The sequence below is a fragment of the Phyllostomus discolor genome, chromosome 1 (assembly GCF_004126475.2).
Source record: "Phyllostomus discolor isolate MPI-MPIP mPhyDis1 chromosome 1, mPhyDis1.pri.v3, whole genome shotgun sequence".
NCBI lineage: Eukaryota > Metazoa > Chordata > Mammalia > Chiroptera > Phyllostomidae > Phyllostomus > Phyllostomus discolor.
In genome coordinates, this window is record NC_040903.2 from 209,441,329 (window position 1) to 209,463,051 (window position 21,723).

Here is a 21,723-nt window from a genome sequence, read left to right on the forward strand (position 1 = left end):
TCATCCATTCGCTCTTCAACCCTTCACTCATCGATCTGAAAACTGCTGATTGCTTGCTCCCCACGAGCCGGGCCTGGAGCTGAGCACCGAGTGTTTGCAGAGATTTTAGAAGTTCGCCAAGTGTTTGCACTCATACGCCTGACCTCGTCCACCCCACGGCCACCTCTCCCAACTGTCCAGGGTGGCTGCCCTGGGCTAGCACTGTCTCTGTGATCCCAGGACTTGGGTCAGTGCTGGCTGAGGACAGACAACTCACACCAGTTGGGTGACTTCGTCCCTCCTTCGCCCCCATCTCAGACCCTCAAGGATAACTCCATTGGTTTTTGCATTTGGGCTCAAGCGACAAGGAAGGTGGGACCCCGTGCCACCTTTCAAGCAGTGACTTGTCTCTGTTTTGTGGGGTTGTGACCCCACTGCACTGGGAAATGTCCCAAACTGGAGAGGCTTCTGGGAAGGAGAGGAAACACCTGTGAAGAAAGCCACTGACCTCCGCCCTCCCACCCCCGGGTCCCGGGTGCAGGCGGAAACCTCCAACGCTCCGTAAAGCTCATTACCGCTGCAGCGAACGCCGTCTTCCTCCAGCTCGTATCCCGGGTCACAGCGGCAGATGAAAGAGCCGTAGGTGTTGACGCAGGTTTGCACGCAGGGGTTCTCGGTGGCACACTCATTCACGTCTGCGGAGAGCCAGAGCCACAGCGCGTCACTGACCGTCCCCACAACAACAGGCCCGCTGTCACGAGGCAGATGAAAACGCACCGGCCACCAAACCTGCGGCTGGGAGACCAGGCCCACAGGCACCGCGAACCTCCATCCGGGACCTGGCAGACCGAGACGTCAGCCCCCAAAGTGTTCACTGGAGAATCAGGGGTGCTGTCCACATGCCCCTCTGGGGTCAAGGAGTGGGAAGGGTAGAAGCAACATGTCTGCATGTCATGAACATATATGCACATACCCATGTATACCCCTCCTAGGAAGTCCGCTCCCCGAGGTCACCAACAGGAACTTCTAGCCAATAGCTGCTCTTTCCCGTCCCCTGCTACATTCCATTCCCAACGAACTCTCCCTTCACTGCCATTGACTTTGACGTTCAGGTAAACAACTAAGTAACTGTGACAAGTCTAAGAACGTCCCCAACCCAACTCATGCGGAAGCCCTGAGTCCCAATGGTACAGTGTTTGGAGACAGGGCCTTTCTGAAATAATTGAGCTGAAGCGAGGTCCCAGCATGGGGACCGCCCCCCGATGAGATGAGTGCCCTTGTAAAAAGAGACACAGGGAGCCTGCTTTTGCTCTTGCTGCCAGGTGAGGATTCAGAGAGACACGGGCCGTCCGCAGGCCAGGGGGAGCGCCCTCCAAAGTGCCTGGCCACGCTGGCTCCCTGACCTTGGACTTACTTCCGGTCTCTGGAACTGTTAGAAAATACATTTCTGTTGTGTAAGCCCCCAGTTTAAGATATTTTGTCAGGGCAGCCCAAGCTAGGACAATTATGCATAAATAACATCACCAACAACAATAGATAATAATAGGATCCCCCACAGGGCCACGGCCCTGCGTTACAAGGTCAGTGGGCCAAGGAGAGGACGGCACAGGCGCATAAGAAACTGTTAGAAAGGCTGGAATGTTCGTTATTCGAGAGTGGCGGTGCTTTCTCGGGGTGTGGACATGCCAAAGTTCATGGTATCATGTGCCTTTAACAATGCAGTTCGTTGTGTATCAGTCACACACCAGCGAGCGAGGTGCTCACATTTGTTTTAAGGTTGACAGATGTGCAAACATAACAAGGGCACGGACGGAGCTGGGAGGTGAGTCCAGGGTCTTTCTGCAGAACCCAAGGCTCATTCTGCACGGCTCACGGAGGTGGCGGGGGGCGGAGGGGGCCCCCTCCCACACTACGCAGGGGGACCAGCTTCCAGCCCACTCTCTCCCACGTTCCTGATGCCAGGGACCCCAGTTCCAGCTGAGAGAGTGTCTCTCCTCTTCAGAAAGCCCCAGTAAACCTCTTCAGACTCTGAGCAGAGATTGGAGTGTTGTCAGAGCCACATGCCTTCACCAGGAGCAGCTTGAGGAGCTTTTCTTAAAGCGGAGGGCTAATCCCGTGCCCACATACTTCCTGCTTCCTGGCACGTGTGGGGCCATCTGGAGAAAGAGAAATAATAGCCGGGCATGCAGGGAGGGTTTGGCGAGATACCTGTCCCCGCCGGTGCCCACGGGAGCTTGGAGGCCTCTGCCCGGGAAGCAGGGGAGAGGTCTCGGGGCCCAGCTGCAGGGCGCAGGCTCCGGCAGAATGGCCCTGGCGAGCACCGGGGCTGGCGTGCTCGGCTTCCGGCCAGACGCCGGTCACGCAGAGGTGAATGAGCTTGAGTCCCACGCTCTCTCAGCTCCCAGAGGTTTCTGCCGAGCAGCAGGACCCAAAGCCATGGTCCCCGACCTTGTTGGCACCAGGGACTGGTTGCATGGAAGACATATTTTCCATGGACCAGGGGTGGGGGACGGTTTCAGGATGATTCCGGTGCATTCCTTTTGAGCTCTCCTCCTGCTGCATGGCCCGGTTTCTAACAAGCCCAGGCCAGTCCCTGTCTGCATCTGGGAGGTTGGGGGAGCCCTGACCCAAAGGATTCTGCCCCCCAGGAGCCCCGGCTGCCCTTCCCCGCCAGCCCTGGGATCCACACATATGCCCAAACGTCCTTCCGAGTCCTGTGGGAGCAGCCCGAACCCCACTCCCACTTGCTGGACAGGAAGGCTAAGGCCCTTGGTTCCACTCTCCACCCTGCCACCACCTGGCTGAGCGACCCTGGCCAAAATTGCTTAACCTTTTTGCTCCTTGATTTCCTCATCTGGGAGCAGAGCCACAAACTCCTGCCCAGCCTACCTCACGAGGCCATTGTTGGGATCCAATGAAACGAACAGACGTGACCACGCCCGGAAGAGTGCAAAGCACACACTTCCTCGCATGAGGTGTTGACATTATGAAAGCTCCCGGGGGCTGGGAACGCTCCATGTCACCAGTGGGCCCCACTGACGCGACATCCCAGGGGCCAGGTGCGCGTGCGGCCTGGGTGCTCTGCCTGCTGCTGGCCTTGGCGCTGCCAGGTGTCCTATCTGCTCCTTGTCTCCTTGCCACAGGCCCGGCCCTGAAAGGCCTCAAGGGCACATGGGACTTTCGGTTCTGCTGTGCCTGGCTATTCCTCAGGAGGCGCCGGGTGCACCGAGCCAGCCTCTGGGGGAAACCTGGGCTGGCACGTCCAGCCCTCGGCCTTGGCACGGAGGAGCCTGCGTCTGTCCTAAGCTGCTTATCCCAGCAGCGAGAGAGCCAGGGGCCCACTTGCTGGCTCCTGCTCCAATGACGGGGCTGGGCTGGGGTGGGGGGGCGAGGGGGCGGCGGGGTGGGGGGGCACACCCTGCTCTATCAGTGCCTTCGATCTCCCAACCGCGTCTCCACTCTCAGAAGAAAATGACCTCTCCTGGCGAGAGGAACACAACCAAGACTCCTTGGAACAATCAGCAGAACCAGCTTTGGAGGAGAGACGTCCCAAGAACGCAGGATCAAACGCGTTAACGCTGATGCCTTCCTGTTTACCCAAGGATTTCGATACGACTGAACTAATGGAGACACAATATCCTCCCAGGCGCTGGCCGGGAGCCTGCCAGCCAGACCTCGGAGGATGGGGTGACAAGGAAACGGGCCCCGCAAAGCCGGGTGGCAGACTCCAGACAAAGACCTCATTCTGAGTCCCCGGCACTGCCTCCTCCCTGGATGGGGCCGCTGCCAGGGGCTGGAGGCCCGGCCTGGGGGGGGGGGGGGCGGGGGGCGGGAGCTGGCGGCCAGGCGGGACTCGCACTGATTCCTCGAGCCTTAAGTCGCCCATTCACTTCCTGAGCAGAAGAAACCTGCGGAGGGAAACTACCCTAAGCACGTAGCTTGTTTGTCTTCCTTATCAGTGTTTGAAGAGATCCTGTGGAAACCAGAAGACGCCTGTGCCCCGTTCTGCTCCTGTGGGGAATGCCGAGCAGTGGGGGGACCGCCGCCACCAGACTCTTTGCTGAGGCGGCAGGCCCTCCTGGCACAGGCCGAAGGGGAAAAGCTGCAGTGACAGGCGTCAGAATTGCCCCCAACAGCCCTGCCGAGAGTGTACGTGCTCATTTTGTGATTCATCGAGGGTCAGGAGCTCTTTCTGACCGCTCCACTTTGGCCCCAGGAATTGAACTTGGGCTACAGGATATGCGAGAACATTTCTAAGTAGTCGAGAAAGCCAGCAGGACTCCTCCCGGGGTGCAGGGAGAAGCTAATGCGCTCGGGCGTAAGCTCCCGGCTGATGGAGGACGGTGCTCCTAAACTCAGCAGTGCCCGGCGTACCTTTCGACAGGTGTCAGATAACCTCCGTTCAGGTCTCAGGTTTCTGTACGCAGAGGGAGGAGCAGGCGGAGACAACCAGCAGGAAGCGCTTTAGCAGGGACAGCGCTTCCCGCCAACACAAACCGTCAGACTGTGTATGAGACAGCGTGGCCAAGTCGCCGTCCGTCCGGGTCACGTACCTTGGCAAGACCTTCCGTCCTCGTTGAGGGTAAAACCGGGGTTGCACGTACAGGAGTAGGATCCAGGGACATTCGCACACAGCTGCTGGCAATAGCCGTAGCGACACTCGTCGATGTCTGGCAACAGAGACGCGCACAAGGTGAGACACTCCTTCTCAACCACTGCCGCCGCCCCCGGTGTCCTAGCTGCCCGTCCCTGCGGGACAGAGACCACGGAGGGAAGCCGGGGGAGCGGACGTGGAGACAGCGCCTACGGAGCGGCAGCGACCGTGACACCCTCTGGATTCCAAGGCTCAGTCTCCCCGTGACCCTCCTTGACCCATCTCACTCCCGTGAACGCCTGAACCTGTCTTCAAAGTTGTAGGGGACATTTCCGCTCCGAGTGGGCAGGGTTTTTACCCACAGGAAGAGCCAACTCTAAGATTCTATGTCAATGTCTCATGGCCCCGCGAAGGGACAAGGTAGCTCAAAGTGTAAGAGGAACTGGTAGCCTCGCTCCGACAGGCTCCTCACCGGCCCCACCAACAACCAGTGTGTCCAGGTGTCGGGAACAAGGGCAAGTGTAGGTGAGGATGAGCTGGCAGCACTGGGGTCTAGGGACCCGTGAACCCAGTGACACAAGGGCTCCCTCCGGAGCCCCCCGGGGTCTCCGACTTGCACCAGAGCAGACACAGCACCCTGGACAAACACACCTCTTCCCAGCCGTGGCTGGTCTATGCTGAGCAGGCAGCTCTGTGAGTGAACGGGTCCTTTTAGCCGAGCGGCAGGTATGGCCTCCCTGCCAACAGGTACCCGTCAATGGGCAGCCTGGCGTCCCTGGGAAAGCACTTCCCGACGCCCCAGGGTGACGGGCTGATGGATGGGCTGCAGCATTCACTGCTATAGGCTGAGATGTCTTGAATGAAGGGCACGGGTGGACACAGAGTCCTCACCTACACAGGCACCTGTTGTCACCGACCGATGTGACTGGAGCTACACTGGTTCTTACTGCATCCCCACCACCCCCTACACTAACCACATTCCCTCCCGGGACCCTCATTCCTTTGGAACCAGGGTCCACCCAGGGCTGCGGACGCCGTTCAGAGCCTCAGTCTCTGTGCCTGGTTCCTACCATCCACTGCCAGACAGGGTCCCACCACCACCCGCCTGCTGTCCAACCTTCCTCAGAGGCTGCGCCCCACCCTTGGGGTTCTGTTCTGTCTCTGAGTCCCATCCACTTCTAACCTGGCCCCTCCCACTGCCCCCCGCCACCAGGGCTTTGCAGCTCCTGCTCAGAAGGCACCTCGGCCTGTGCAGCCGCCAGCCGACCTCTTTCCTGGGTGCAGGTGGACACATCACTGAGGACAGGGAGGCGGCAGGGAAAAGGGGGACATCCTGGGGTGCCCTGGAGGAAAGGCAGTCCCCTGCCCATGGTTTTTCTTCAAAAGCAATGCCTCCAAATGTGCATGGGTTGGGGGGGTGGATGGTTCAGGAACTTGGGTTTTAAAAGAGAAAGACGAGTCTGGCCAGAGAATGGCCTGAGTTCAGCCACAAGGAGTAAAGGCCTTCACTCTGGACCTGGGTTAGCGGCAGGCCGTGTGTGTGACGCCACGATGGCCTCCAGGAGCATCCCTCCCAGAGCGTCCCGCTCTGTGGACGAGCCACCCTCCCAGGTGGGTACCGGAATGTCCTGGGGGCTGGCCCCCCTCAGATGGGGAGGGCTTTCCTCTGTCCCAGCTATCAACTCAGCCTGTGTGTCCCTGTGACCCCCCCCTCTTGCGCCCCCTTGTGGTGAAAAAAAAACCAGACTGAGAAACAAGAGCGGATTTTAGACCGAATTCGCCTTGTCCAAAACGTCCTTCCTCTTGGAGGCCCGGTTTCCAGCTCCATGCAAGTTGAATGACATAATATCTAACATCCCTTCCAGTTCTGAAACGCTACATATTAAGTTCCCGTACAAATAACTCACTCACAATGATCTGCTTATGTTCAAAGCCCTGGCATCAGATTTTCCGTAATCGCTGGGGCTGGTTGAGATGCCCGTGGGCAGCCAGCTCTTGGGGGCGTGCCTGGGAGGCACAGCCAGGCCACGTCTAGGCGGGCTTATCAGGCCCGGAGGAGGCCACGGACGGGGCCCTAGAGCCGGCCCCAATGCCGTCTCAGGCCAGAGAGGCTTGGACAAAAGAACCTTCTTTTTTGGTTTCCATGATGCGGTCGGCCGGGGCTTGTTTCTCAGCTCCCCCGGCACTGACTTGCAGGCAACAGAGCCGCGTCTAAGAGAACTTGAACTGGCAGGGCTTCTCCGAGAACATGGTATCGCAATCAGACCCCAGGAAGAGAACTGGAACTGACAGCCCGAGGTTGCTGTGAATTCATCCACTGGGCTGGACCCAAAGCTAGAGGGGCGGAAAGGGAGACAGCCCTCCAGCAAAAATACACAGAGAGATCGCACAGCGGGTGCCAACGGCAAGAAACAAGGTTCTCAGCTGGGGATGACTGGCTGTTTCACGGCAAAAAGGAAGACCAGCTAGCGGGGTGGGCATGGCGGTGGCTCCGGTGGGGGGCCGAGAGGAGACGGCGTGAGCTCGGAATCCACCGGTCCACACACCGGAGACGTGACCTTTTCTGTGACTGCGCAAACTGTTCTCTGCTCTCAGCGTGACCTCTGGTTCGGACAGGGTAACCCCCCACCTTACCATGTCCCGCCTTGGATGTCAGCTTTCAGAAGGAGAGGAAACAGTGTGGATAGAAATCAGACAGGAGCCTTAAAAATGCATTCAAAAATTCTGACGGCCCTGGCCGGTGTGGCTCCGTGGTTAGAGCATCATCCTATAACCGAAGGGTTTTGGGTTCGATTCCCAGCCGGGGCACCTGAAGGTGTAACCACCTCGGTCCAGACACCTAGGATCCCCGGTCCCAGCACAGATCTCGGGTCTGAGTGCCTACGAAGGCACCCAATCAATGCTTCTCTTGCATCTATAGTTCTCTCTCCTCCTTCCTTTCTCTCTAAAAAGAGCAATAAAAAAATGTTCTCTGCCCTGGCTGGCATAGCTCAGTGGATTGAGTGCGGGCTGCGAACCAAAGTGTCGCAGGTTCAATTCCCAGTCAGGGCACATGCCTGGGTTGCAGGCCATGACCCCCAGCAACCGCACATTGATGTTTCTCTCTCTTTCTCCTTCACTTCCCTCTCTAAAAATAAATAAATAAATAATTAAATCTTTAAAAAATATATCCTCCAATGAGGATTGAAAAATCTCTAACGAGGACACGACGGTGATGGTGACGACGGATTTGAAAGGGTGGTGATGCATGACACATGGGAGCTCACCAGGCTTGTACGTCCCCGCCCCCTGCAAAGAAAGGCCCCCTGCCCTAGGGACCCCCAGCTGGCCCACGTTTCACACCCCCCGCCCCGGCCGTCACCACCTCCAAGAGTCCCCGTGGGCCCCAGAGCTGTCACCTAAGCACTGGCCTTCCAGGAGCCAGTAGCCGTCCGTGCAGGAGCAGGTGTAGCCGCCTTCGGTGTTGATGCAGATCTGCGTGGGGTTGCACTGGTGGGAGTCCGTCGCACACTCGTCCACATCTACAATGAGACAGATTTCCAGGAACGTCACCTCCGTCTACTGAGAGCCACCAAGGGGCCAGCTGCTTGCTTGTCTGCTGGCAGGCAGTGGGTCGCGTCCCTGGGCTACAGCCAAGAAGACGGAGCACCTCCCCAAGGAGCGTCGCTAGGAGAGGAGACGCCGGCCCTTCCTGAGGGGGCGGAGCCGGTCCGCTCCCCAGAAACCCATTTCTGAGGGACTCGGCCGAGAAGAGAACGCACACCCACGAGCTCTTTCCCGCCGTCCTACCCCATCATTTTCCGAAAGCAAGTCACCTGGGTAACAACCATCACTTGTTCCAGAGATGCATTTTGTTTAGGCTTATCCATTCCGCTGGTTAAATAGAGGTCTTTCGTGTACCTACTGTGTGCGCAGAGCTATGACACCTCTGAGACCTTAACAGAACACAGAAATGTCCCCCGCCAAAGGAGGCTCATCCTCGGGTCACTGGATTGGATCCCTCCACAAAAATCTTTGGGTTTGGGCTTCCCCCCGCTTCGAGAAGCCTCCCGGAGCCCGCCAGCACTCCTTCCACTCCTGCAGCTGCTCTCTCGCGCCCTCGGCTACCACCAGGCTTGTTTACACGGCTCCGTGCCCGCCGCCCTCCGCCTGGCAGTGGGGAGGTGCGTCTGTCCAAGTCAGTCCCGTCTTCACGGAGCGCTTCAGTGCACAATGACCGAGCTGCCGCCAAGTCCTACTTGTCAAGACTTCCGGTGCACACAGGTGGTGCACAAAACTGTTCGTTTCCGCTAGGGTGAACCCTTCTTTGCTGTCTCCCCACGCTGAATTTTAGGGAGAGCGTGCAGCATCCTGTCACGGGACCTCCTGATACCCACTCTCACGTCGACCTACAGCCCTGGGCCTGCCTGGCCTGACTCCAGCGTCCGTCCCCGGCCACACCTGTCTGCACCTATGGCTCCCCATCACTGCAGTCAGGGCTGGCTCCCCTGCAGCTTCCTCCCCCTCCCCCACCCGACAGACAGCCGCACAGTTGGAAACAACATGGAAAGCTCTGGGGAGCGTGCCCAGCTTACTGTATTGGTTCTTGCCATCACCCTGCACAGTGGGCGGGGGCCCCACCTCCCAGATGGGAACGTGGCCTGCCTGATCCAAGCCCACTCTGTGTGGGAACGGCCGTGGTCGTGAAGGCCAGGACCAAGCCGGTCCACGAGGGAGCTGGCAGGCCTGGCAGAGGAGATCGGACTGAGTTTTGGGTGCCTTCTCCTGCCCCTCCCGGAAAATTGCCTGCCTCTTGACATTGCGTATTGCAGTGCAGTGGGGCGGGGGCACCCGCAGCCCCGGTGTGTAAGCGCCCTGAGAACAAGGGTCTTCTGTCGCACGGGCCTTCTCCGTTGTGTGCACAGGAAGCGAGCGTGGCTGGCTCAACGAAATGTCGGCCAGGCAAGCAGCGGCCTCTCGGATTTGAGTGACGTCAGCACAATCCACTACCCACCTGCCACAAGTCAAACGCCAACGAGATGGATCGGTTCCCACCCCCGAAAAAACCATGTGCCTGGGCACCGTGTGGAGCCAGCCTTCCGCCCTCCAAACGTGGACCGACTCCAAGGACCTGGTTCCAAGGTGGCGGCAGCCCCATTCCGCCCCGACACGTTGACCGTGTGCAGCCTCGGTGGCAAAGCCCCAGCCCAGCTGCCAGAGCTCCCGCCTCCCCCCAAGCCTCCCTCCCTCCACCCCCGGCTCTGCCCTCCCAGAGCAGCCTCCCAGGGGAACCACGGATAAGGCTTGGCCGGCAGCCGCGCCCGCTCCAGCCCGTGTGGCAGCCTGGGATAATAAATAATGCCACTATCGGCGGGAGCATATTTACATTTTTCCGGAGGGGCGTGATGGATGGAAACTGTACCCTGGGAACAGCGTCGCCTCAGGAATGTGTGCTCTTTCTCCTGCCTCGAAGGGAGTGCGGGGCGAGGGAGACCCGAGGAGAGAGGGGCCGTGACAGGGCCTCGGTGACAGCGAGCTCCCGAGGCTCCGTCTGGGTGCCTGGCACGCACACCGAGTGCCCGAGGGCCCCGCACAGAAGGAACACGTGCGGGCCCTGAGACTGGGCTGAGCAGCGCACGTGGGGCGCAAGTGTGCACGTGTGTGTGCACGCACATACCCAAGCACATGCAGAACAGTCAAACCTAGACCCAAAATCTTTAAAGTTCATTCTTTAAAAAGCTCCACCACTTCTACAGAGTTAAGGAATTAGCTTGGTTATACTGCATTTCTGTTGGTGTACATTCAAAAGAAACAAGTAAGCTCGGGCTGCAAACCAAAGTGTCCCAGGTTCGATTCCCAGTCAGGGCACATACCTGGGTTGCAGGCCATGCCCCCAGCAACCGCACATTGATGTCTCTGTCTCTCTCTCTCTCTCTCTCTCTCTCTCCCCCCCTCCCTTCCCTCTGTAAAAATAAATAAATAAAATCTTAAAAAAAAGAAACAAGTAAATTTGCAACTTCTATTATCTGATTGAACGGACTGTCAATCTAGATATATTTGGAGAACAGAAGTCCCTGGAGTTTTGGGGGGTGCCCTAGCTCTGTATCCTCAAAACGCACCTGGTAGAAAGCTGTGGCCACAGGAAGCGTTCAGGGGCTGCCTGGTGAGTGAACGGACGGACACATGGATACCAAGCATCATTGCCTGTACCCCCCAGGCGAGCTCTTCCCAGCCTACCCGCTAACAAGACCGTCCTGCTGTGTGGACTCCAAAAGCAACCCGCCCCATGGAAACCCACGGCCAGGTGACACGGCGGGTGGCGCTGACGCTGGGCCCGCTCACGGTGGGGGCTCCGCTTGGGGCGAGGAGACCCATCCATCCCACATTCCAGCTCACAGCTGAATCGCTTACATTAGATGCATTTGACTTAAATAACAGAAGGAAAAATACACCGACTCCCTCCAAGGACATTCTTTGGCAGAGCGTGCTTTTCTGCATCAGCGGAAAAGTGCAGGTCCCAGCAACCCCGTGAGCGCCGTCACCCTTGATGCAGACTGTGCCAGTGACTTCCTTCCCTGCCGTGTGACACTTGGGAAGCGTCTCCCGAGAGGCCAGAGGGCCGTGTGCATCCAGCCGTGCGGTCACTCATCCTCTCGTGCATCCTCCGTGCCCTGCCGAGGCTGTGCGTGGGTGTGCGTGTCCTCCCAAACCTCGGGTCACCTGGGAGAGTTGGCGGCGAGCACACGCCCTGTGACCACCCCGATCCCCAGAGCAGACGTTACTGACAGTCCTCTGCCAGCTCCCCATCCACCCCCACCTGCTCCTGGAGCTGCAGCCAGCTGCCTGGGCACTGGGAGGATGGCACTGGGACAGCCATGGCTCCTCCCCCAAGATGGGGCAACGCCCACCGCTGTCACGGCAACCAGCAGGACAGGGCTTCTTGCTGACTCTTCCAGAACGATGACTCCTCCAGAAGGAGGGATGCCTGGGAAGGCATCACCCTGTGCATGGGGCAGCGCGGCTCTGCGGGCCCACCAGCCTAGTCCGAGCTGCCGTCCCTTCTGCAGATGCCCCTTCGGTGAGAACAGGCCCAGTCCGGGACCACTGCGGACGCAGGAACATCAGCAGAACCACTCAGCATCATCATCCTTGATACCACCCAGGAGGCCACAGGCAGAAGAGGGCCCCCAAGCCTCACGTTAGGGCATCCCTGTGGGGTTTCATACCCCCAGCTGGATCTCCTGTCCCCAGCCCGACGGAAGCTTCAGGTGGGCAGATGCAGGACGCAGGGCGGATAAAGAACACCCTTCAAGTCCAGGCAAGGTCTCACAGAGGCTCCAGGTGGAGGGCAGGCCTCCAGTCTCAGAGCACACCCCCCACCCCGTAGCAACCCTGGACGGCAAACAGCGGGACCTTCCAAACGGACTCCAGGGACGGCGTGGGGAGGGCCGAGGGCCACAGAGACACCCAGGGGCAGGCGCCTGTGACGGATGCCAGTGGTGACAGGCAGCCGTCTCCTTGTCGGGCGGGCCCAGGACCTCGCAGTCTCACACCGTCGGTCAATACTGGTGGCACGGGCTTCCCGGGAGCGGCTGGTTCTGCGAAGACAGCACGCAGTCCACGTCTCTGTCCCGTGCTGAGCGAACGGTGCCAGTGCCAGCCTAGCGTGAGCTCATAGGCCGTTGTGTGCAAACCTCTGCAGGCCGGGCGACAGGCTAATGTGCGTTTGAGTGTAGATAGTACAGGTGTGTATGCCAGCTCCTTACTGCATTTGAATATACATAGTGTACATATATATACATATATATATATATATACGAATGTATAATTCATCACTTAGTCCTGTACTGTAAAAGGGAAATACTGCAACTGCTTTCCAAACACAAATTCTGACCGAAATTAAGTGTCCTGCAAAAGCTGCAAAACAAAACTCAACAAAGCAGAAACTCGCAGTTCCCCCACGCCCACAGGGAGCACATTCTCCCTGCACCAAAGCTAAAGGAGAAAAGATTGAAGAGCTGAGCCTCCCCCGAAAGGGCTAGTGGGTAAAAAATAAAAATACAAATAACACAAGGACTTCGGGGGCAGGCAAAGCTGGGTGTGTGGCCAGGCTCCTGCACGTGATCACCGAGGGTTACTGAGCAAGTTCATTGCCCTCTTGGATCCTCGGGTGTTGTGCGAGGTAAAGCCTCGGCGGCCTGCCTCAGAGGCTGCGAGGGGTGTTCACAACCAAACAACGTGCCCACAGGCCCCCTGGCCGCTGCAGGGCACAGGGGGAGGTGCCCGGGAGCGCCACTCCTGGCCCTGGTGCCGCGCTGTTTCCAGCTTGGCTCCTGCGGGCTGTGTTCTGGAACTCACCACAGACACCAAGGTGACAGCCCTGGGGCTGGAAGGCGTGGCTAATTCTGAGGTTCAGCCAGGGCCGGAGCCAGAGCCAGAGCCAGAGCCAGAGCCTGCTCCCCCAGAGCCCCAGGCACGCGCCAGCAGACTGGGACGAGAGGCGCAGGAAGGCAGGAGCATTCCTCACGGGGCTTCAGCTGTGCCCCCCTCTGCACGTCAGCCTCCCAGGATCCATCTGTGACTCCGTCATGGTAGACACTGAAGGCCCAAGCCTGTGTGCGTCCCACTGGGTGCCACAGCCAGGGAGGACCAGCCTCTGCACCACGACGCGTGATTCCCTCCTCTTCCTGTGTGTCCTCCTCCCCCGCACAGTGCCCCCAAAGGGCTGGCCCTGGGAGCCCGTGCCCACAGCCTCAGCAGAAGGTCTCCGCTCCCGCGTGAGCACAGCCATCGGCCAACAGAAGACATTCTCACTGGGTGACACTGGGAGACGCTGTCCCCGAGTGTCTGGACAACCCTGCCCGCCCAAAGGCCTTCTTCACTAGTCCTTTTTTGGACACGGTGAAATCCTTTCCTTGGTAGTAAATTTTTACCCGGTGAAACAACATGTTTTCCCAGCCTGCTTTTGCTCCTTCCTCGCTCCAGCTAACGGGGCTTGATAAGAAAGGAGAAAATAACAATGGCACATTCCTGCGTCTCCGACTTGGAGGCCAGCTCCGGGCCTGCTGCTGAGCTGGGCCGGTGCCATTTTTTCGGCGAGACGAGCCCAGCCAAGGCTGGAAGCTCCACGGGGCCTGCTTCCCAGACACCTGCTTAATGAAAGACCTCAGCGCTGGAGAACTCGCGCTGTCCTGAATTCCCAGGACATCTGCTCTCCTTGTGTCTGCGGGTCCCGGGCGGTCGAGAGGAGCCAGATCTCTGTGTGTTTATAGCATGCTTCCTGACGCTCGACGGGAAGCATAGGCTGCAAGGGCTCGCTCGTCTTGTCTCAGGTTAGGCCGCAAGTACGCGGTGCCTGTTCCAAGCAACAGAAAATCCTTTCCTTCTAGAAGAAGCCAGCTGGAAGGCCGGTTCCCGCCTCTCTGTGACGCCTGCTTTTCTGTCCACACAGTGAGAGCCGGGAGGAGAGTCTGCAAGGCCCCTTCCGGCGCTGACCGTCCACGGAAACAGGCTGTGCCGCTAATGGGGATCACATTGCGCGGGTCTTGAGCAACGGTTTTCATCCCGAGGGCTTGGTAAACATCAGCTGACCTCCGCCGCTTTCAGACCGGGCAGTGCATTGGCCAAGCCCGCGAGGCTCTGCCAGTGGAGTGGACGCAGGGTCACTGCCGTGGCAGAGGGTGCGGCAAGAGGGAGATGACAGATGCCTCCCCCCTGCCCCCCGCAAGCATCACGCATCAAGATGCCCTGAGAGTATGAGGACCGGCTGCTTGTGGCCGATCCAGACGTGGTGTTTTTCCTTAAAGGGCATGGGGCTTGGTCCTAACTGGGACTGGAACGAAAACAAACAGACCGTCGCTCTGGAAGGGAGTGTTCTTGGGCAGAGCCTATAAAGGCGACAGCCCTGGCATCCCAGTGTCTCCCCTCCCTGCAGGTCCCTCCTCCTGCTCCCCAAATCCCCCACCCCCCGCCAGCTTGTTCCTCCCCCGTGACCCAGCTTCCTGGTGCCCTGCTTCTCTGTCTTTTCTCTGTCTTGTCCTTGTCTCCACCCCCACACTGTCCTCTCCGATGGCGTCTCAGTTACCAGCGTCACCGCATTTCGGGATCCCAGCCTAGAAAGCTCCGTGGCCCACAGATCCCCACCCCCACCCCTCCCCACTCTGGGGCAGTTCTTCTGGAAACCTGGCTCACTGCCCTCCTTCTGGACACCATTGACTTTCCTCTCAATGAGCGTCATAACTTTGGTGCTAGTCCACCAGCCTCCGGCGTCCCCCTCTGAGTGCACAGTGATCGCAGCCTCCACGCCACCCGAGGCACAGGAGAGGTCGCAAGGCTCCGCTCCAAAGCGTGCGCCCGCCCCTTGGAGAACTCAGAGCTCCGTTTCCGACGCCGGCAGGGCAGCGCAGCGCGTGTGGGTGGCTCCACACCCTCACATGTGCCGAGCACGGGCACGTCACGCGGTGGGACGCGGTTCCCTGTGGACAGCCCCGTCTCCTCCTGCAAACCACGAGTCTCTTGAAGGCAGGAAGCAGGTCTCGTTCACACCCGTCTCCTAGGCAACAGACAGGGCCTGACGTGGCAGAGAAGGGAAGGGAAGGATGCTGGCAACGACGGGACTCTGTTGTTGGGCTTTTCCGACGGCCAGAGGGGAAGGCGGGTCAGTCACAGACGTCGGAGGACACGGCGCGGCCTCCCACCTCTTCTGTGGCCGGCACCTCACTGCCGTGGAATGAAGGGCCTCTGACAGGCACTGGCTCGCAGGCCCGGACCCACGGAGCCTCGGGCGCTGGCCTGTGGTGTCTGGAGCCTCGCTCCCATCCCAGCCTTGGCCCGACGTGAGAGTGTCCTCACCGCCCCGAGGCCTCGATGTGCTTGGCCTGATGTGCTTGGCCTGATGGGGGTGTTCCCTCTCTCCTCCCAGACAGCTGGGTGTCATCGCCGACAGGGGAGACGTTTATTCACAGCAATCAAGGGAGGGAGGGAGGGGCCAGAGGAGGGGAAAGGTGCCCCGTCCATCCGCCTGGCCTGGCCTGAGAACGGGCGTCCACAGGACCTCCCAGGGCACAAGCAGGAAACCCGACCCACGCTTCGGGCTGGGGGCAAACCCCGGCTGAGGGCCGGCTGTGAGAACTCGCAGGTGTGCAAGTTCCCACGAGGGACCCGTGGGCCCCTCGTCAGCGGCCACCGTCCCCTGCCGGCCACTCGCAGAGCTCGGAGCGCGATAATGAGCCTGCACCTGCTCTCTTCCCCAGCCCGAGATCGATCAGAGACCCCGCCACCCCTCCCGACTCCATTAATATCTAACCAGCGTCGCCGGGCGAATGTCACTGACTTCCTGCACCTGCTTCCTTGTTGCTGGATGAGGCTGCCGCCCCGGCCCTCCCAGGGCTCGCAGGCCGCGGGGAAGGCCGCTGTTGTGGGCCCAGTGAGGGCAGAGGGCATTGCAGGGGGCCGTGAGAACCCACAACCGGGGCCGTCCCCCATTTGGGCGGCGTGGGCAGGTCTGGACACTGGACAGTGTCGTAGGAGAACAGTCCCTTCACATACACCCATTCCTGGACCCTGAGGTCTCCTAAGAAAATGGAGGGAAGTGACAGGTGGATGGTGCTTTTGACATCACAGGTTATGGGGGAAATGGGCCAGGCAAAAAACGGTGTGAATGTTTCATGCTGAGACCCCCACCCCCACGATGCTGGTCTCCTCTCCTGCCCTCACCCCTCCACCCTGTCCGGAGCTGCCAGCTCCCAGCTCCAGCAGACGACCCCGGCATGGCAGAGAATAACTGTTGAGGCTGCAACTCAGGAGGAGAAGCCTCAAGAGGGGGCAAGAAGACGTGAAGAATGGGGACCACGGGGGCGGGGAGATGGTGCCGGGGAGAAAGTCCTGGCAATCCCACCTCCTGCCCAAGGGGGCCACGGGTCCAGAGAGTGTGGAAGCCGGGGCCCTGCCCCACCCAGCACAGAGCGGAGACGGCCACACCTTACCAGGCTTTGGACGTGCTAAGAGTTGGATTATATCACTTGAACTTAAAGAAAATCCTTGAATTGCTCTTTCCCATCCACCTCCCTGTGGCCCCTGGCAGGCTCCTGGACTTCAGCGTGGAAGGCAGAGAGGTGAAGGAGCCCCCTGTGGGGCCAGCCAACCACCTCACCTGCCAGGCCACTCCAGCCCCGCCCCTACCCGCAGGGCCCAGTGCCCGCATCTCAGCGCCGACAGCACAGCCATTCAGGATTCATCGATGCTGCACCACTCACCACGAGCCCACGCTGCCACAGGTGCTAGGGTTCAGGGATGCTTGGGGCATGAGCCGTGTCTGTTTACAGTCCAGCAAGGAACAGATAAGGGACCAGATCATCCCAATTATTCTTTTAAAAAAAATTTGGTAAAGATTTTATTTATTTTTAGAGAGGCAGGGAGGGAGAGAGAAAGAAAGGGAGAGAAATATCAAGGTGTGGTTGCCTCTCACATGCCCCCTAGTGGGGACCTGGCCCACAACCCAGGCATGCACCCTGACTGGGAATCGAACCGGCAACCCTTTGGTTCACAGGCTGGCACTCAATCCACTGAGCCATACCAGCCAGGGCAGGTCATCCCAATTCTGCATGGTAAGTGCCATGCTGGAAGGAAGAATGGGGATACCCCCAGGAGGAACAGGCTTCCTGCAACAGAAGATATTGGGTAATTCTAGATGGATGATGTGGCAGAAGCTGCCTCAATTGGATATTGCCCTCCACTATCCATTTTCCGACGTAAAGACTGTTTTTTGGCTTCCCTACAGTGAAATGTGGCTATGTGACTAAATTCTGGCCAGTGGGATGTAAGTAATGGTGGCATGAAACGACATCTGTGTCATGCTCTAAAAGGAATGAGTGTGTGGTCCTGTTGTCTCTTCTCTTCCTCCCACTGGCTGGGATGCAGGTGTGATGGTGAGAGCTGGAGCAGCCATCTTGGGTCCAGAGGTAAAAGCCACTGAGTGGGGGTGGCCCAGCCACCCTACCAGTCCTGAACCATCTGCCTCTGGACTATGCCATGAGACAGACATAAAATTTTCTCTGGCCTAAACCGTGTGTTGAAGTTCTCTTTGTTACAGCAGCTTAGCTTATCCCCTAATACAAATGAATGGGAGTTAACCAAGAGAAGGAGATGCAGTAGGAGAGGCGTGTGCAAGGGCACAGGGGGCAGAGCACACTCAGAGTGAAGAGCGGTCAGTGTGAGCAGACGTGCGGGTGAACACAGCGGGGGCCCGGGGAGGGGAGCCCATCTGTGGACAAGTCTGGCACCAAGCTCAGCAGGCTGGAGGAGGAAGAGATGGAGAAGGTGGGCAGGAAGAACAAAGAACAGAAAAGGGGAAAAGAAAGAAAGCGAAGAGACGAAACTAACTCTAGCAAAAACCAAAATGACATTTTATGTTTTAGTGAGCTCTCTGGCTTAGCTTCCGTCAGAACAACTTGACTTTCGTACCTTAAAAAAGCCACCATAAGGTGCCGCCCCCCCAAAATGTAGTCCCCGATTCTGAACAGTTGTGTCAAGAGTCTGCTCGATCGGGTTCCTAGTGAATGCACTTTTGGTAAGTGTTAGTAGCAGTAGCGAAGGGAAGTCTAAGACAAGCAGCAGAAACAGAGGGTCCAGTGTGCCTCCCGGGGACCAGCGCAGCTCTGGGTGCCCCTCTGCCGCAGACGGCCCGGGGCCGTTGGCTACAGTCACCACTCGGCCCCTGCCTCTCCCCCACTCTTTTATAGACTTTATTTATTTATTTTTAGGGAGAGGGAAGGGAGGGAGAAACAGAATAAAACATCAGTGATATGTGAGAGAAACATGGATCGGTCGCCTCTCCCACACCCCCTCCTGGGGACCTGGTCCGCAGCCCAGGCATGTGCCCTGACTGGGAATCGAACCAGCGACCCTTTGGTTCACAGGCTGGCACTGAATCCACTGAGCCACACCAGCCGGGGAGCCTACCCCACCTCTCTTTAACCCACTCCAGTCAGGCTTCCCTCTCTTTCCCTCGACTGTAGCCTCTCTCATCAAGGTCACGAGCGACCCCCGCAATATCATCTCCAATGACTCGGTTTCCACTCTTCGCTACTCCTCAGCAGCACACGGCACAGTCGACCTAACCCTTCTTCTTCAGAGACTGCCTTCAGTGGGAAGTCTCCCATGACCCCACCCCCTGTCACGTCCATCAGCAGATGGGTAGGCAAACAAAATGTGTGTACGTGTGTATGTGTGTATAAATCACACAGGTTCACAATGGAATATTATTCAACCTTAGAAAGGAAGGAAATTCTGATGCCTACTACAATATGGATGAATTTTGAAGACATTCCACTAAGTGAAATAAGGCACAACAAGACAAATTTTGTATGATTTCACTTATATGAGAATCTACTGTAGTCAGACTCATAGAAACAGAAAGCAGAATGGCGGTGGTCAAAGGCTGGGAGGAGAGGGGAGCGGGCAGTTCACGTGTAATGGGTACAGGGCTTCAGTTTTGCAAGAAGATATACAGTCTTTATTATTGGTGGCACAACAATATGAACGTGCTTCACACGACTGCACTGGACGCGCACGAATGATGAAGACGGTATGTGTTTTTACAGCAACGAAAAAGTTAGCATCTGGACATCAAAGCCTGTTTCCTCACTGAATTCCATTCTAAACTGTATCAACAGTTCCCGCCCAGAGTCGGAATCGGCCTCCGGTCTGCAACCCAGTCCTGGTGAGGGAGCACACAGCAGCGCCCGGGGCTCCTGGGTGGGGGGGGCTCCACTCTTCCGCCCCAACAGCCCCCACTCCCCAGCAGCCCCTTCTCTGCACGGGAATTAAGGCTCGAGCATCCCCCAGGGTGGGAGCAGAGAACCGGGGAGAAAGGGGATGGAGGGAGACAACGTTGAAGGCGGAGAAGGGCTGGGGCGGGGGGAAGGGAAGCGGGAATGAGCAGGTCTGGGCTGCAGAGGTCTGGTGCTTCTAGAGATGGATCGGTTCAAAGGCCACACAGGTTGGTGGGGACACCGGCTTTGGCGTCAGGCCTGTTTCGAATCCTACCGCCCTCATGTATTTTAGCTGTGTGATTTTAAACACGTTTTTTGTTGTTGTTATTCATGTTTAGTTTTACCACTAAAAGCCTTGGTGTCCTCATTTGTAAAAGGAGTTAGTGATGTCACATACCTCGTGGGGCTTTGTGAGGATGCCGTGTAAATAAAGTCTTTCAATCATGCCTGGCAGACAGATGGCCCTCCGTCAGGGAAGCAGGAGGAAGAGGAGGAGGAGGAGGAGGAAGGGAGCGGGTGGGAAACTCGCCCCTAAAAGAAGAGAGGAAAGGGGGTTGGAAGCCTAGTGCTAGTCCGGAACCTTCTACTAGCTCATTGGTGGCCTTCAAGCAAGTCCTTTTCAGCCCATTTCCACCCTCGAAAAATGATGCCTGAGGTCTCTTGTCTGGAAAGGTAGACCAGTCTGAATCCTCTGCGCTCCAGGTGAGTTCCCTACCCCTGTCACTCACCGTCCACCGCCTCTGCCCTAGGCAGGGCTAAGGACGCCCTCTGGAGGACACAGGAGGAACAGACATAGCAAGGCAGGGAGATGCCCACAGTTTGCCTTGGCATACAACAATGAGGACACGACCTTGTAGACCAGGCTATTATAAAGCAGGGAGCAGACTTAAGGTCACAGGGGGACCTGAATGGGAAGGACTCCTAACGTGATGCCACTTTAAAAAGTACTGGGGAGCACCATTAAGTTATCTTCTACTGTTTGGTCAGCCTCACATCAGCCATTTACTACAACATATAAACACTGTTATAATGTATGATCAGCTACAGGATATGCACATTGTTACACTATATGGATGTTGTTGTGACTTATAAATGCTGTTATAACCTAGAAACATTGCCACCTCTCCTGAGGTTTCCTCTGAAGTAAGAATGTTCTGGACCTCTTTCGGGGCCTATTTAATAGGTATCTTCAAAAGGCATTTCTCAGGGGGCTTAGGAAAAGACAGAGAAGCAAACGATTCACCCTTTTCTCTCTCATATGTCCGGGTGGTATTGATTCAAAAAGGCTAAAATGTAACTCATTGTTCACAGAGTCACCGAACCAATATGTACGGACTAGTGCAGAGCGGATGTATTTTCCATTCGTCTGCAAATGCCCTGTACCAGCAGGATTCAGCCAGATGTTGTTACGCCTTTATATTCTCTTAGGCAAGTCTAAGGTGTTACCACCCCTCTATTATCAGGGATAAAAATGAGGTGGACATGGTCCCTGGATAGAACGAAAAGGACAGATCAGGAACTCAGTAATTTTTTTTTTTACAAGGGGGGATCATGGCTGGTTACTTTCAGGGATTCAATGAGATAAGAGTTTCCTTTGGGCCCTGGCTGGTGTGGCTCAGTGGGCTGAGTGCCAGCCTGCAAACCAAAAGGTTGCTGGGTTGATTCCCAGTCAGGGCACATGCCTGGGTTTCGGGCCAGACCCCCAGCTGGGGGCATGTGTGAGGCAATCGATGGATGTTTCTCTCCCTTTTCTCCCTCCTTTTCCTTCTCTCTGAAAATAAATAAATAAAATCTTTTTTTTAAAAGACAATGCTGCAAGAATTTTTTTTTAAAGTTTCCATTGGAGGAAATGCCACCTTATGTGTATTTTTAGAGACTATTGGCATTAGAGAAAACATACTTTCCTCCAAGTCATAGAAGAAATAAATAGAAAGCAATGATCTAACTGTATTACATTCAAGGCTGGGCCTGACCATCTCACACTACCAGTATTATGAGCCGTTTCGCACCCACCTACTCAGTGTCTGCTTCCCAGGCCAAGGGAGGAAGGAGTGAGCAGGCTAGAAGGGAACCTTGGAGCACCCATCTAGTACTGGTGCTCATTTGCAAGGCTAATTTGCAATGCGATGTAGCTGGCAGGACTGGATGACTTGGCTGAGCAGAAAGAGACAATCCCTCTAATGCCTGGTCACTAGACAGGCATCCATCTGTCATTCATGTCATCGGCAAACATTGACCAAACACTTCTGCATTCTTGGCACTGTGCTAGGCAGTGCAGATACCAAAGTGAACGAATCATGTTCCAAACCAATCTCACAGAATCAGCATCACACAGACCATATTCTCTGGTGATAACATAATTAAAAAGAAGTCAGTTAACAAAAAGATAAGCCTCCATAA

At 57.1% G+C, this 21,723-nt stretch overlaps 1 protein-coding gene across 4 annotated transcripts in view; it reads right to left on the minus strand.

The window, feature by feature from the left end:
• Positions 1 to 21,723, minus strand: part of FBLN5 (fibulin 5) — a 74,885-nt gene that overhangs the window by 21,723 nt on the left and 31,439 nt on the right. For all 4 annotated transcript variants that reach the window (XM_036013286.1, XM_036013284.1, XM_036013278.1 and 1 more), the window contains exons 5-7: positions 7,972 to 8,094; positions 4,533 to 4,649; positions 555 to 674 (exon numbers count right to left, since the gene is read on the minus strand). In XM_036013286.1, the coding sequence (XP_035869179.1) occupies positions 555 to 674; positions 4,533 to 4,649; positions 7,972 to 8,094 (360 nt within the window). The remainder of the gene's footprint in view (positions 1 to 554; positions 675 to 4,532; positions 4,650 to 7,971; positions 8,095 to 21,723) is intronic.